Source organism: Humulus lupulus, chromosome 1 (genome assembly GCF_963169125.1).
Source record: "Humulus lupulus chromosome 1, drHumLupu1.1, whole genome shotgun sequence".
Classification (NCBI taxonomy): Eukaryota; Viridiplantae; Streptophyta; class Magnoliopsida; order Rosales; family Cannabaceae; genus Humulus; species Humulus lupulus.
The window spans coordinates 95453854-95469536 of NC_084793.1; the positions used below are offsets into that span (position 1 = coordinate 95453854).

At 38.7% G+C, this 15683-nt stretch overlaps 1 protein-coding gene across 1 annotated transcript; it reads right to left on the reverse strand.

Moving 5' to 3' along the window:
* Window positions 1-965: 965 nt before the first annotated feature.
* Window positions 966-3510, reverse strand: LOC133796194 (leucine-rich repeat protein 2-like). Its single transcript, XM_062233675.1, has 7 exons — window positions 3253-3510; window positions 2891-3023; window positions 2702-2773; window positions 2188-2331; window positions 1890-1961; window positions 1697-1768; window positions 966-1305 (listed from the first exon to the last, which is right to left on the reverse strand). The coding sequence occupies exons 1-7, from the start codon at window positions 3329-3331 to the stop codon at window positions 1239-1241; spliced, it is 639 nt and encodes a 212-aa protein (XP_062089659.1). The 5' UTR covers window positions 3332-3510; the 3' UTR covers window positions 966-1238.
* Between the last annotated feature and the right edge of the window lie 12173 nt (window positions 3511-15683).

Sequence of the window (15683 nt, forward strand, 5' to 3'; positions counted from 1 at the left end):
TCAAAGAAGCTTTGTGGTTACAAGGTATCATTGGAGAACTCGGTATAAATCAAATAACTATTAAGATGCTATGTGACAATCAGAAATCGATACATTTGACTAGAAATCAGATGTTTCATGAAAGAACGAAACATATAGATATCAAGATCTACTTCTTTCATGATATTGTGCTCAAAAGAAAGTCATAGTTGAAAAGGTTCAAACAGAAGAGAATGTTGCAGATATGTTTACAAAACCAATTACATCTAGCAAGTTTTATCACTGCCTCGACTTGATCAAAGTTCAGGCTTCAAACTTTGATTTGAAGCTGCCTGTTTGGCATTGCAATCTTTAATGATGTGGCTGTTGTTAGATGAAATCATCATTGGAATATGATTGGCCAGCTGTAATGAAAGTGTACGATTCTTTGGTGGTGGAAAAGGACAATGCCGTCTGGATTTTATTCCTCAACTTTTTGGCAGCAAAAAGGAGACGCACGAAGAGAGGCGCTGGGTGTATATTTTGAGAGAGAAAATAGAAAAAAAGTTTCTTGTATGGTGAGAGAGCTGTGAAAGGAAAAGAAAAGCAAAACCCCTGAATTTTGAGTGAGCTAATGTTTTTCTTGTAAAACAGCTGTGAATTTGGATGGCTAAGCCAGCAGGCTGCAGGTAAGGGGTTCATTGCCCCTGAACCAGGATAAAAATCGTTGGGTGCTCATCCATTTTCTTTATTGTTTTACTGCTCTGTTTTGCTGCTACATTAACTGGTTTGTTCTTTTACTGCCCTGGTTGTATCTTGGTTACTCATATCTGATCTTGTATCTTGCTTGTGCACAACAAAAGAGAAATAGTGGAAATGTTTTTTTTTTCTTTTTTTTTTTTAAAATAATGAAAACATTTTTGATCGAGGGTGTTATTATATTAATTTAGACATAAAATATGAGTGAACGTAATTTTGGCAATTCAAAGGAAGCCAGCAAAGAAGAATAAAATATAATATTTGAGGGATATCATACGAATATATATTAGTTTGATTTATACTAAATCAACATCAGCATAATTAAAAAAGGGCAATAATTTAACAAGAAGTTGCCATGCAAAATCCAGAGTCGATTCATCTTATTTTTTGGGTTGACTTTTGCCAATTTCACCACCGCACTTTTAAACAGTGCCACTCTAGTAGATTTATAAGGACATACCTATTTCATCATCATACAATATGGTCACGTAACTTCCTATCTCCTATTCCTATACCTCCCTTCAGCATCCAAAGTCATAGGGCACCAATCCTTTGAGCTCAGGTCCACTCAGCCTGTTGTTTTCAAAACTGAAACACAAAATGGAGAATATCAGAATTCAAAGATTGAACAGCCAACAAATACTGTTAAACCCGACTCCAATCTATCTTCATGAGCAAGTTTATTTTCAAATAAGATTACTGTTGTAGTCTGTAGAGAGGCATATAATGCACTCACATCTGGGATTTTTGTAGGTTTCAGGCCTCAGCTCGACATTTTTCGACAAAATGATGTATTGTTGATAGCGATGATTGTTTCGAATAACAATTTTTGAAGCATTTACTATTAGGGAATGGTGAAAATATCGTGTTTCCAAGATTGTAAAAGCCTAAGATATATGTTTCTCTATAGGCAATTAATCTATGCATAGAAAAAACAAGTAGAAAATTATCTCAATTTGAGAAATATAATAAATGGTACCTATCCATGGAAAATGTAGCAAAAGGCCCATCAACAGGTATTGTTCCACACAGATCATTGTTGGAGACATCACTGAAGCAAATCACAATTGTCGTAAGATAGCCAATTAAACAATCAAATCCCAATGATTTTGATCAAATACACTCACTTTTTCAAAATTTTCTCTCAACATATGAAAATATGAAAAACTTACAAGATTTTCAGATTAGAGAGTGTAGTGAGCTCCCTTGGGATTGTTCCGGACAGCTTGTTGTTGTTTAACCGTCTGTACAGTCAGAGTTTTTACCACATTAAAGAAAAATTTCAACCAAAAATTGTGGGCATAATATACTAATATATATGGCTACTAAGTCTAAAGCTACTGTAATCGCTGAACCGATGGTTTCATTTACATTGGTTTATTTGCTTGTTTCTTTGAAAATCTGAATATTTAGTAACTAGATAAGTGGGTAAACTGTAAAAGTAGCAAATCAAAACTTTCAGTTACTCACAGAAACTTGAGTGACTTCAATTTGGAGAAAGACTTTGGGATTTTTCCTTCAAATTTATTGTCATAAAGATCCATGCTGATCAGATTTTTCAAATTGCCCAACTCCTTTGGGATTTTTCCTCTTATTTCATTCCTGTAAAGCTCCCTGAAATCCATCCAACAATTTTCACTCAACTGCTTAAAATAAATAAATAAAATTATATCAAGAACAGATCCCTAATCAAATCGGCAGTAAATGATCCTTGAATATTCTGCTTTATTATCCCCTGGAAATTACAAGGAGAAAAACTGTATCTCAAATTTTGGTATATTGTTTTTTGTTTTTATTAAGACTAGACCAAATTAAAGCCAATTATCTGGGTCTTTCTAGTTCTATAAAAACAAATAATAAGGAAAAACCTTTATCAAGGTGTAAAGGTTAAAGTAAAACATGGGTACCTATATAATTGCTTTTGTTTTATTTCCCTATTAATCAATAATCACCGATTAATTAGAAAAAAGAGAGAGCAAATTACAAGTACTGAAGATGCTTGAGTTCGCCAAGCTCTGGCCCCAAAGTACCAGAAACGTTAGAATTTCCCAAATCCCTGATATACAATGAAATAAAAATAAGTGTTAAAATAAAGCCAAAGGTAGCACAAAATCAAGGAAACCCACTGTAAAAGAAAATCGATAAATAAACAAAGAGAAAGAAAGAATCTTACAAACGGATCACATGGTTATTGGAATCACAGGAAACATGGAACCAGGTGCAAGGATTGACCAGAGTTGGGTCCCAGCTTTGCAGAACATTGGTGGGGTCCGACAGTCTGTTTCTCAGAGCATGCAAAGCGTTTCCTGAACCATTACCCATTCAACTCCCTTAATCAAACTCACAAACCAAATTTGGCATTTACTTCATTAAAGCCTTTCACAAAAACAACTCAAACCAAAAAAAAACTCACAACTTTGTTTCCAAGCTACCAAATTTGAATCAAACAAACATAAGGAGAAACTTAAAAAGATAAAGAAAGATACAAACTCGATGAGATGAGCTGGTAGCCAAAAGATCAAACAAAAGGGTTACCTTCAGAGTTTGTTGAGAGGACAGGAGAGAGTAGAAGAAAGAAAAAGGGGAGAAAGAGAGAAAGGGAAAGAGGCGCCATTACAGCACCAGACAGTGGCCAATTTCTTTTAAGAAGAAAAAACCAAAAACAAAAAAGGGGAGAGAGAGAGAGAGAGAAAAGAAAAGGTGATAATGTTCAGAAAAAATAAGACGAAAAGAGGGTGTAGGAGAAGTAGAAAGGGAAGAAGAGAAGTGGGTTTTGGGTTTGGAGGGGAGGGGAGGGGAGGGGAGGTGGGAAAAGTCATCAGTCAAAGTCAAACATTATATATTGTGGTTGTGGAAGATGGCAAAAAGATGGACTGTTTTAGTGCTCAATGGTTTCAGAACTACTTAACAACCGACCAATGAGAGAGTAGGGAGTAGGGGAGAGGCATCCACGCAGTGACCGTGACCTACTTACTTTACTACCCTTTACTCAAAAAAACCAATTTTTCCCAGTCTTGAGCTTTTGTCTTTGGTTGCCGCGTAGAGCTATTAGTGGTCCCAGTCACACTAGGAGTGGACAGAACCAGAACTAGAACTAGTCATATTAGTTGGTCCTGTCCACTCCAACCTCTGCTCAGAACCCTGGAAAGGTTTGGGAGTGTCAAAGTTTAACTAGTTGGAGTGTGGAGTGGAGACTGAAGAGCCCCCCTCCCCCTGAGGCCTTGGGTGAAAGAGTTTGGGTTTCAGTCACTAGTATAGTACAGTTTTGGACAGTTTTCAACTCTGTATTGCTTCCTGCCCAACCCAACCATGTCAGATTGGACCCACATGCATCATTGTTGCGTCTGAAAATTGACCTAATTATGGTTTTTGGGATGATATTTTCTAACGAAAATGAAGCTTTAAATTCGAAATAGAGTAATTATTAGAAAGGAAAAAAAGAATTGAGAAAGAAAAGGAAAATTTCGTGCATTTTTTAATTCCTATCATAAATATAAATATATGACCCTTTCAATTTTTTTTAAACATAAATATCTCTAATATTTAAATATTTATTTTCTCTCTTAATCTGAACTCTCTTTCTAACATCTCTCATTTTCTTATTCTCTTCCTCTCTCTCTCACATTCTAATTTTGTAGATCTCGAAAAAATACCAAAATTAAAAAAAAAAATCATTTAAAACAGATATTTGAGTGAAAAAATATAAATCTCTAAAGTTTTCGTCAAATTTTAGTACAAAGCATCGATTTTGCATCGAAATTGCATCAAAAAAGTATCGTTTTGGCCAAAAATCAAGTTTTTATGATTGCATCACAACAACATCGAAACACTATCGATTTTGCATCGAAACATCATCGATTTTGCATCGAAACACCATCGATTTTGCATCAAAAAAGCATCGTTTTGGCCAAAAAACAAATTTTTATGATTATATTGCAAGAGCATTGAAACACCTATCGATTTTGCATTGAAAAAGCATCGTTTTGGCCAAAAATCAAGTTTTCATGATTGCATCGCAACAGCATTAAAACACCATCGATTTTGCATCGAAACATCATCGATTTTGCATTGAAAAAGCATCGTTTTGGCGAAAAAAACAATTTTTCATATTTGCATCGCAAGAACATCGAAACACCATCGATTTGGCATCGAAATTGCATCGATTTTGCCAAAAATCAAGTTTCATGATTGCATCGCGAGAGCATCGAAATTGCATCGATTTTGCATCGAAAATGTATCATTTTGATGCAATTTAGAAGCTTTTTTATGGTGTTTCGATGCAATTCTGATGCAAAATCGATGGTGTTTCGATGTTCTTGTGCTGCAATCATGAAAACTTGTTTTTTGGCCAATACGATGACTTTTCAATGCAAAATCGATGGTGTTTCGATGTCAAATCCATGATGTTTCGATGAAAAATCGATGGTGCATCGATGATGTTTCAATGCAATCGTGAAAACTTGATTTTTGTCCAAAACGATGCTTTGTCGATGCAAAATTGATGTTCTGCACTGAAATTTGACGAAAACTTTGGAGGTTCATATTTTTTCACTCAAATGTCGGTTTCAGATTATTTTTTTTTCAATTTTGGTATTTTTTCGAGATCTACAATATTAGAATGTTAGAGAGAGTGAGAGAATGAGAGATGTTAGAGATAGAAAGTTTGAATTGAGAGAGAAATTTGTGTTTAAATTCTAGAGGTATTTTTGTCTAAAAATTGAAATTGTCATATATTTATAATACTAACTTATGTTGGCATATTAAAAAATTTTACTAAGTTATTATGCATATAACATGAAATTTCCCAAAGAAAAACAAGCCAATAGTACTAGACTCGCCAAAGTCTACAGCATAAACTATTAATTTATTTTAATCAACAAATTTTAAGTGTTTTTATAGGAACATTCCTTCTAAATACATTTCTATTTTCAAAACACAAAAAGTTAATGCAAACTTTTACAAAGGGGGCATTAGTGCACTTAACCATGTTTTCCGCGAGTAAATAGTTATGATTTTTATTTTTTTATATGATGGTGTACATTGTAATTATTTAAAACATTCTATTTTTGAAAAATTCTAAATAATTTATAGTGTCGAAAATATAATTCAAATCATTTATTGCATGTATGTCTGCTCTTTATATATATATGATGGTGTACTATGTTGCCACATCATCATAATTGTTAGTACCCATCTATGGGTAGTAACCATTGAGAAGTCTTCCACATAAATATATATATTTATACACGTGTGAGAAACAAACTGTTTAAACAATGTTTTCAACATTATAAGTTTTTTAAAATTTACTGAAAATTTACAGCATGTTCTAAATAAATACAATATACACTACGAGTGTTCGCGGTGCGAGCGGTGTAGTTTTTTGCCAATTTTTTAGATCGCATTGCATATGCAGTTTGAGAAAATTTTCAAACTGCAAATTGCACTGCATAAATCTCAAACTGCATAAACCGCACTGCAAAAATGTGATGTGGTATACCTATCATCAAATAATTTAACAATAAAACATTATGATTAATAAAGATTAATAATAAAGCTCATAACTAAATAGTGTTTAATAAAATAATAAATATACAACAAACTAATAAACTTTTAGCAAAACAATAAAAATAAAACAAATTAATAACAAATAAAAAATGTGATATAGAAGTAAAGGTTTTGATTTAGGAGGAATATATTTATGTTAAAGTAGAATATGTATTAGCATCCTATGAAACATAATAATTTTTTTTAGATATTATGTATATTATACTATATAAATATATATGTATTTAAGTTTAAATGTAGTAAAATTGAAAAAAAAAATATATATAAAATTAATATATATAACGATGCGGTGCGATGCGATTTGAACCACATTTATAAAATTCAAAACCGCAAATCACACTGTGCAGTTTGGCAAAAATACAAACTGCAACCGCACCGTGAAAGATTACAAACCACAAATTATGGTGCGGTGTGGGCGGTTTGATGAACACCCTTACTATACACATATATATAATTTTTTGTTTATTATTATAATTATTTACGTGTCGAAATTATGAAGGAGTACACCACATAATATCCCAAAATTAATAATATAATAGTCTTCCTTAGATCTTGTAAAATATAAAAGTTTTTTTTTTACAGTTTTTCAGATCAAATCGTTTACATTCATAGAATATTATAATTCTTTTAAATATTTTTAATTAACTTCTCTTTTTAATCTTAAAATTTTCTTCATTTTCATAGTTAGTGAAAATATTGAAATGAATAAAATACTGACAAATTCTACAATGCACCTGTAATAAACAATGTTATTATTTTCTTATATGCTCTTTAAATATGAGCTTAAGTTAAGTTTTATAGTTTATAACTTAGTTTGAGTGGTGGAAATTAAAAAGATTGTTTTAAGTTTAAATGATTTATTTTAAGGTGTGAACTTATGACTTAGAAATAATTATAATTTAGATAAATTATAATTATTATAGCTAGTAATTTATGAGATATTCTTTTTAGTATATAGTTTTAAGTTTTTTTTTTATTAAATTAGAATATAGTTTTATTAAAGAGTAATGCACATATTATTTGGTGGTCTAAGAAGTATACATGTGGCATTAAATTTAGTCACAATTATTTAAATATAAAGTGTATAGCCAAATTTCCCTATGGTACTATTAGGTGGAATTTTTGTAAATTTATTTATTAAGTAGTAAGAGTTAGTTTGAAGAACCAAGTAAGACATATCATAGTCATAGGTGTGTCTAGCATAGAAATAGGCTAGATTTTTGGCTCATTTTGAATTTACATAATGAGGTGTCACACTAGGCTTGAATCAAGTGATTATATTTGTTGATCCTGAATTTGGTCAACGACACGAGTCACGAAAACGATATAAATAAGATAATTGAATTTAAGAATGTAAATGACACCAGGATTTTATAGTGGTTCGGCTCCTTAGATTGGTAATGACCTACGTCCACTTAATATTTTTATTAATGTAGAAGAACTCTAAAACCTACGATCAGCGAACAAGGGTTCACCGAGTTTCACAAGTCTTGGTGATATATACAAATATTGTGTATAAAATCATTATTTCTCTCTGAATACAAATTATTGTATGTCCCTCAAATGAATCATACCAGTCATATTTATAGGCTCGTGGATGTACATATGGGCCTATGGCCCGTCCGTAACTTGTGTTACAAGCATAATAAAATAATAATATCAATAGCATTGATTATATTGAATTAATAAAAATCCCTGAAATATCTAATTTATAACCTCTTTTGAGCATCTGTCTTGGTCCCACGAGCAGACCTGGTTGCATGTTTATGTTTACCTTCTTTTCCGTTGCTCAGTATATTCATTGGGTTTATCGAGCAACTCAATTTCTTTTGATACTCTGATCATAGGTCGACCAGTCCTTCATTAATAATCAATCATGTGTTGTTCACATGACTCTTTAACATGCCACGTCATCATGCAAATATTTAGGGAAACATTTGCCCCCCAAGTTTATTTTAATGCAAACAACATTTAATAAACTTACTCGACCAACAACCTGCTGACCCGCCACATCCGATTGTACTTACTTTCTCGAAAAGGTAAGTAATTATGACATTTTTGGTTTCCTAAGAACGATTTGACGGTTATTGCAGTTTCCCATACATCGAAACCCTATTTTCATCATTACTCGTCATTACTCCTTTTCATTTTTACCCAAACTTTCTCTCTCTTCAAGAACTCTCAAAACTCTCCCAAAAATCTTCAAGCATTTCTTAGTGCAATCTGAAGCCTTTGGAGCAATTTCGAGCAATCTTCCTGCAATTTCGTCAATAATCTTCACATCAAGTAAGTTTTTGAACAAACCCTTTGGATTTTGTAGCAATTTACCTGCATTTTGGCTGCGATTCTTCTATGTTTGTAACTGTTTTTAGATGTTCTTGGCGAGTTCCTGAATACAATCGGGTTTAAACAAAAAATACATAGAAATACTATGCTAAAATATGTATTTTAGGTGATTTATTGCATATAACAATGTTTAAGAGATGTATTTGGGTTTATTAGCACTGCTTTTGGGTCCAAAATCGAAGTGAAATTTTGATTTTGGTATATCGGAAAAACTGAGTTTTTCCTGCCTAGTTATGAAGTTGTAAAGTTTTCCTGAAAAAAATTTCAATTTTACTTTTTGATCTATTTTTTCCAACCTACTTGCATGGTTTTTGTGTTTTTTCCAACCTCCCAGTACTGAAAATATGAGAGGGTGTGCTGATAAATCCAAAAATAGGGGGTGCATTGTAGAATTTCCCAAAATTATGTATTTTAAAAGATAAGATAAAATATTATGGGGTTTCTCCAATGCATGCCCTATTTTTAGGTGTATTGGTGCACCCCTTAGTATTTTCAACACATGAATAGTTATAATCTCAATTGTAGTTATTTAGAAATCTTGCAAATTTTTAAAAAATTATGAATAATTTACAGTGACAAAAAACAAAGTTTAAACAATTTATTGCACGTGTAACTTTTTTTTATACGCGTGTGAAACAACTTAGTTATTTTTTTTATCACATAATTTTTACTTTAAAATACTATTTTTATTAATTATCTTTTTTTCACTTCATATATTTTTTCCCTTAAATATAACACATCTAAGATTTTTTATAATAAAAAAACGAATTCCAAAATCTCTTATAATATTTCTAAAAATAAACGGTTTTTTGTCAAATTTAACAAAAAACACAGTAATTTTTTAAAAAAATTTACCCATATACTTTTTAATTATAAGGATTAAATAGTGGGTAGATGAAATTTAAGGTCTAGCCTGGGTCTTCCATTTGCATTATTAATTATTATTAGGGAAAATACTATTTTAGCCACTGTATTTTTCCCAAATACGCGACCATCCCTGTATTTTGTTAAATGATAATTCAGACTATGTGTTTTACAAAATGGATCAAAATAATATCTTATACTCAATTTTGATAAAAAAAAAATCAAATATAATAATTCATTCTCAGCTCTTCGACCACTTTCTCCGCTTCTCTGAACTCATCGCATCACTAACGACCTGAGAATGTTAAACTTATTAAAGAAAGATGAGTAGAAAACAATAACAATCATATTCTACAACATCAATCACAATATATACATTCTCATAGAATATTGAGGCATGTTTTAATGAAATTCAAGTTAGAAAATTACCTCCAACATCATCGTTCATGGGGCGATTAATGGTTGCGTACTACCTGCCACAAGAGAAGCTAAAAATAACAAGAGGAGCAAGGGGTGTCTATGAGCACTACTCTCTCATTTTTTCCTCTAAAACACCCATTGTCCACACACACTTAATAAAAGGGTGTAACCCTTTTTATAAACCATAATGGGTCTATTGGGCCTAGATACCCAATGAGAGGATTAGTTGTCTTTGCCCAATGGGTTGGCCTAAAGACGTTGAGAGCGTATTCATGGGCCCCAAGTGTGTTAGTACGTTATGTCCATCCCATTATGGTCCGATGGTAATAACATGCAATACCAATTACATAGTTATCCTTACATGTTAATCACAACACTGCATGAGCAACGTGTAATTATGTCAGTCCATATAAAATATTCTAACATTCTCCCACTTGGACTACATAATTACACCCACAAGTGCTCATTGAACAATAGTGTCTATACACAAGAATCTCAAGAAACACAAATGTCTATAAAACCAATTATGCATCATATCATATCAATAAGATACAAATATGATACATAACGAGACATTGGAGATTCACAAAGCATGGCGATAACTCTTAATATGCATCCACTCAAACATGATATCTAGACTAAGCCATTGGCTCGCATCATTATATCATTACCAAATGAGTGTGCACTCATAATGACAAAGAGTGATCCACAATATGCATGTATTCAACAACAAATAGCAATCCTTAACATGTCTATCATATATGAAAACGGTAACTCCCACTGATTAAATACATTTTTGGCACCTAACAATCCACATAAGAAGTATGTTCTCGGTATACACGGTTAGGTAAGCCTTGTCACTGTAGTTATTGAGATGTTATCTATAAGTGCGTGTCGTAATGCAAATAAAGGACTCCACAACTTTCTCACTACAAATGGAACGTCATCATCATTAATGGTGTTATCTCCGTTTCTTCCTACATGTACGGGTCCACACTGTGAGTCCATGGCCTGCTTTCCTGGGAGTTTAGGCCCAGACCAGGCCCATTGGGCGAGGGGAAAATAGGTATTGGTAGCCCAAGTCACAACAAGGCCCAAAGGGATACCGGGAGAGTAAGCCGAGACCATTGTCAGGGCAAGTTGTATAAACCCGGGACTGTGTATTGAGATGTTCCCCGAGGTACGGTAAAGCAGGTTGCGACTACCAAATCCAAGATTGGGCCGGGATCTCCGTGGATGAACCCGGGTCCTGGTAAATGAAACGGGGCCCTGGTAAATGGAGGGGGACCTTGGTAAACGGATCGGGGTGGGTTGTCCGAGTTTGGCGAGATAAAGTGTCTGAGATATTGACATCGTCCCATGAATTGTGGGGTGTTGTCCCCACGCTTCACCTGTAGAAGAGACTACCTCAGGATTGTACGTCGTTTGTTCAGAACTGCGCCGCCACTACTCTGACCGATCTTGTCCCCCATATCTTCCTCGTAGTCCATAACACCCAGACTAAAACACCAGTCTGTCGCATGTCTTAGAATAAGATATTATTTGGGCTGGCCCAATGGGCTTTGATTAATGTATGTTTCATATTTCAATCCTTTGTATTGGGCCCCCATCAGAGAAGCCAATGGTATTTACACCCTTATTGGGCCCGGACTAGCCCGGCCCAAGACCAGTGCACTCATGTGCCTGTAAATACGAATAGTGGTGCACTGAGGAGGGGATCTGAGATTTTGATTGTAAGCAGTTACTCTGCTCAAACTTGTAGAAAACTCCATTGTCAAAAAGTTCTCTAAGCTATAATATGACTATCTCGTGGACTAAGGCTCATTAACGCCCCAACCACGTAAAAACCTTATTTACTTTTATTAAATTCTTTCATTTACGCTCTCTAATCTTTCATAATTCTTGTTTCCGAAAAACTCGGTAAACATTTTGGTGCTTTCATTGAGAGTTCTGAGAAAGCTTGAGTTGATCTTGAACGTCTACATCAATGGTGAACACGAGACACACCACTTTCGACCTTACTAACCAAGAACAAGGCGATGGAGAGCCACTGCCTAGCCAACCTCTTCCTTAGAGCCAACCTGAGGACACACCTCATCAGATGGCCCAGCCCGACGAGTCGCAGAACGATGGAGGTGGGGAAGAGTATGAGGAAGAGAAGGGAAATGAGGGGGAATACCACGATCTCGAAGCTGAGGATCCCGCAATCCCTGAAGAAGTAGACCCCAACTAGGAGGACCCAGAGGTGACCAAATTGAGATAGCAAATCCTGGACCAAGAGGCCAGGATTGCCGAACAAAAGGAAGCCACTCAGCGGATGCAAGAGTCCCTCCAAGCCCTGCAAGCTTTCATAGCTGCCCAAGGCTTGGCGACTAATCCCCCAGTTGTTCTGCCTCCAGGAACACAACCGCCCGCTCCACAGGCTAGGAATGGCGCGCCCGGAGATGTGAGGCCGATTCCTACCCCGGGACAAGCTCCTGGACAGGGCCCGGTTAACCCAACCTAAGAGAAAGGGAAGGCCAAAGCAAACCCCCAGAGGGAAGTCCCTCCTGTCCAGAAAACTGGGACCCGTCCCCGACTACTCCCTAGGAAAGAGAAGGTGTGCCCCGTCCAGGACAGGGCCACCCAATCAATCCGTGAGGGACGCGCCCGCAGGGTACCAGGCCCCGGCCCGCCCCAGGGCAGATTGGATAGGAACAGTCGTTCCACCCAAGTGCTTCCGTGAACAAGGCCCACAGGGAGCGCCAGCATAATGACGAGCCGAACGCCCTTAGCTCCGGGGATGATACATCTTAGGTAGACCTACGCGATGGGCTGAATGCTCGAAAGGAACGGGCCCACAAGGAAAAGATCCGCCCCCGAGATGGTGATTTAAGAAATAATCTCAATGACAGGAGGAACGAGAGAGTTCCCCTGGAATACGGTACGACCAAACAGTTCATGAAACAGCTAGCCGCCTTAAAGAAAGTCACGGACCGCCTGGTCTGCAAGCAGGAGGGAGCAGACACCGATTCCGACGAGGAAGAAAAGGAGCCCTGCGCCAAGCACATCCTGGATGTGGTGCTCCCCAAAGGATTCAAAATGCCAAGTTTGCCCGCCTACACTGGGAACACCGACCCCAAGGATCATCTGTCGCTCTACAATCGGTTAATGACCGTAGCCCACGTCTGCGATAACGACAAGTGCCTCTATTTTTCGATTACTCTAGGCGGACCTACAGAAGAATGGTGGAAGAGGCTCAAGCCGGGATCCATCCAATCCTGGTCCGGATTGTAGTCGGCTTTCCGCAAATAGTTCGTGGCTGCCATGAGGATGGACATGCAGATCAGTGCCCTCGCCAACATCAAGCAGCTCCCCACGGAGACGTTGAGGACCTACATCCAGCGTTTCACAGAGGAAGCCTCCAAAACTAAGGTGGACGATGGGCAGCGCCTGGTGGCCCTACAATCTGGAATCCGGGTCAGGTCTCCCCCTCTGGGATGACATGCAACGTAGCAAGGCGGCCACCCTCGAGGAATTCATAAGGAGGGCCCAAGGCTTTATCAACTGGGAGGAGGCCCAAATCCAGGCATTCGGATGACAGCTGGCACCTCAGCCAAATGCCCAAACCTTTCTGGGATACGGGGCACAATATCCTGGCGGGGCACAATATCCGGCCCAGCAGTACCTGACTCCTCCAGTAGCTCTTGGATCGGCAGCCACGCCTGGAATAACCTTTGCCACGCCTACGGTCTATGGCCCCGCGTCTTCAGGATATGCCCCGGCCCAGACTACCCTTTTGCCTGGATACAGAATTGCACCGGTCGGGTACAGTGCTGCTCTCGGCGGGGCCCAGCCGTCCCAGATGGGGGGAACTGAAGCAAGTGTGAATCCTTCCCGGGGAAAGAGATCTGGGAAGGGACCAAATCGGTCTGAACCATCAAAGAAGGGCAAGAGGGGCTATGAGCCCCAGTATTCAGAGTACACAAACCTAGTGGACACTAGGGAAAACATCTACCTGGCCACAGAAAGGACGGTTCATTACCGGAGACCAGCCCCTATGTTCAAAGGAGGAAAAAACCCAAGGGATTCCAAAAAAAGGTGTGCGTACCATAAGGAGGCGGGCCACACAACTGAAGAATATCGGCACCTAAAGGACGAGATTGAAAATCTGATCAAGCTGGGACATCTCCACCAGTGGATCAGGATGCCCGTGGGAGTTCCGGGACTGTCAGCAGTCCCCGGACAATCCACGATCCCAGGCGCACCTGGAGCGTACCCGCCTCCCCATGGAGGATACGCAAAGGGCCTGGGATCGCAAGCCCCTCCGGGGGCTCCCACCGTGCATGCGCCTGGACCCGGAATGCCTTACCCGGCCGGGACCGCGCCCCCGCGAGTAGATGGCCACGTAGCCACCATCTCGGGTGGGCCCCATCTAAGAGGACTGTCCCAGAATGATCAAAAGCATTACCTCAGCGAGCTTGACCATGACCAAGAGGTATGAGCCCTACTCCAAGCACCGGTTCAACGCCTGAAGTTGATGAACCTCCCTATCACCTTCACGGAAGACGACGCCCGCAACGTTCATTTCCCGCATCACGACCCTCTGGTCATTGATGCCCAAATCGCCAACAAGATGGTATCCAAAGTGCTGGTGGACGACGGAAGCTCCGTCAACATTTTGTTCAAACCTGCCTTCATCGTAATCAGCTTGACCGAGGCGGATCTAGCCTCGTGCCCAACCCAGATCTATGGCTTTAATGGGGACTCGATACTCCCGATGGGAAAAATCCAGTTGCCCGTAACACTGGGGAATGAGATGCAAAGCTCGTTCAAATTTTGTACGTTCATGGTGGTGGACTGCCCCACCGCTTACAACATCATTTTCGGTCTGCCCGCATTGGTCGAATTCGGGGCAATCACCTCCATCCGCCACCTGTGCATGAAATTCCCCTGCGATAACGGAGGAGTGGGAACAGTCCGGGGAGATCAGAAGAGTGCACAGAAATGTTACCACGTATCAGCCCAACCCATTTACATGGTCCACGGAGAACCTCATGAGGAAATCGCCGATCTAGTCACGCCCCCTCCCCCAGCAAGACGGATCGTCCGGGAAGAGGACGTGCTGGACCCACGGATTGGGGAGGATCGCGTACTGGAACCCATGGAAGAGATTGAAGAGGTGTGCATCAGTGACACCGACCTGACCAAGGTGATCCAAGTCTGGAAAAACCTGAAGGCAGAGGTCCGGGCCGCCATCATCGCCCGGGTGAAGGAGAACCAGGATGTCTTGGCCTAGTCTCATTCGGATATGACTGGGATCGACCGCAATATCATCTGCCATACCTTGAATATCAATAAGGATGTGACCCTGGTCTGGCAGAAACGAAGAGCCCTAGGGGCGGAAAGGGCGGAAGCTCTCAAGCTAGAAGTTGAAAAGTTATACTCGATCAACTTCATCCGAGAAGCTTTGTATCCCGTGTGGCTGGCCAACCCAGTTCTGTTGCCTAAGCCGAATGGAACCTGGAGGACATGCATTGTCTTCACGGATCTAAACAAAGCTTGCTCTAAAGATTTCTTCCCGCTCCCTCGGATCGATCAGATGGTGGACGCAACATCCGGGTATGAGATCTTGAGTTTCATGGACGCCTACTCAGGCTACAATTAGATCTCTATGCATGTAGCGGACCAGGAACATACCAGTTTCCAAACCGACAAGGGAGTGTACTGCTACATCGTCATGCCCTTCGGATTCAAGAATTCCGGGGCCACCTATCAGAGGCTAGTCAATA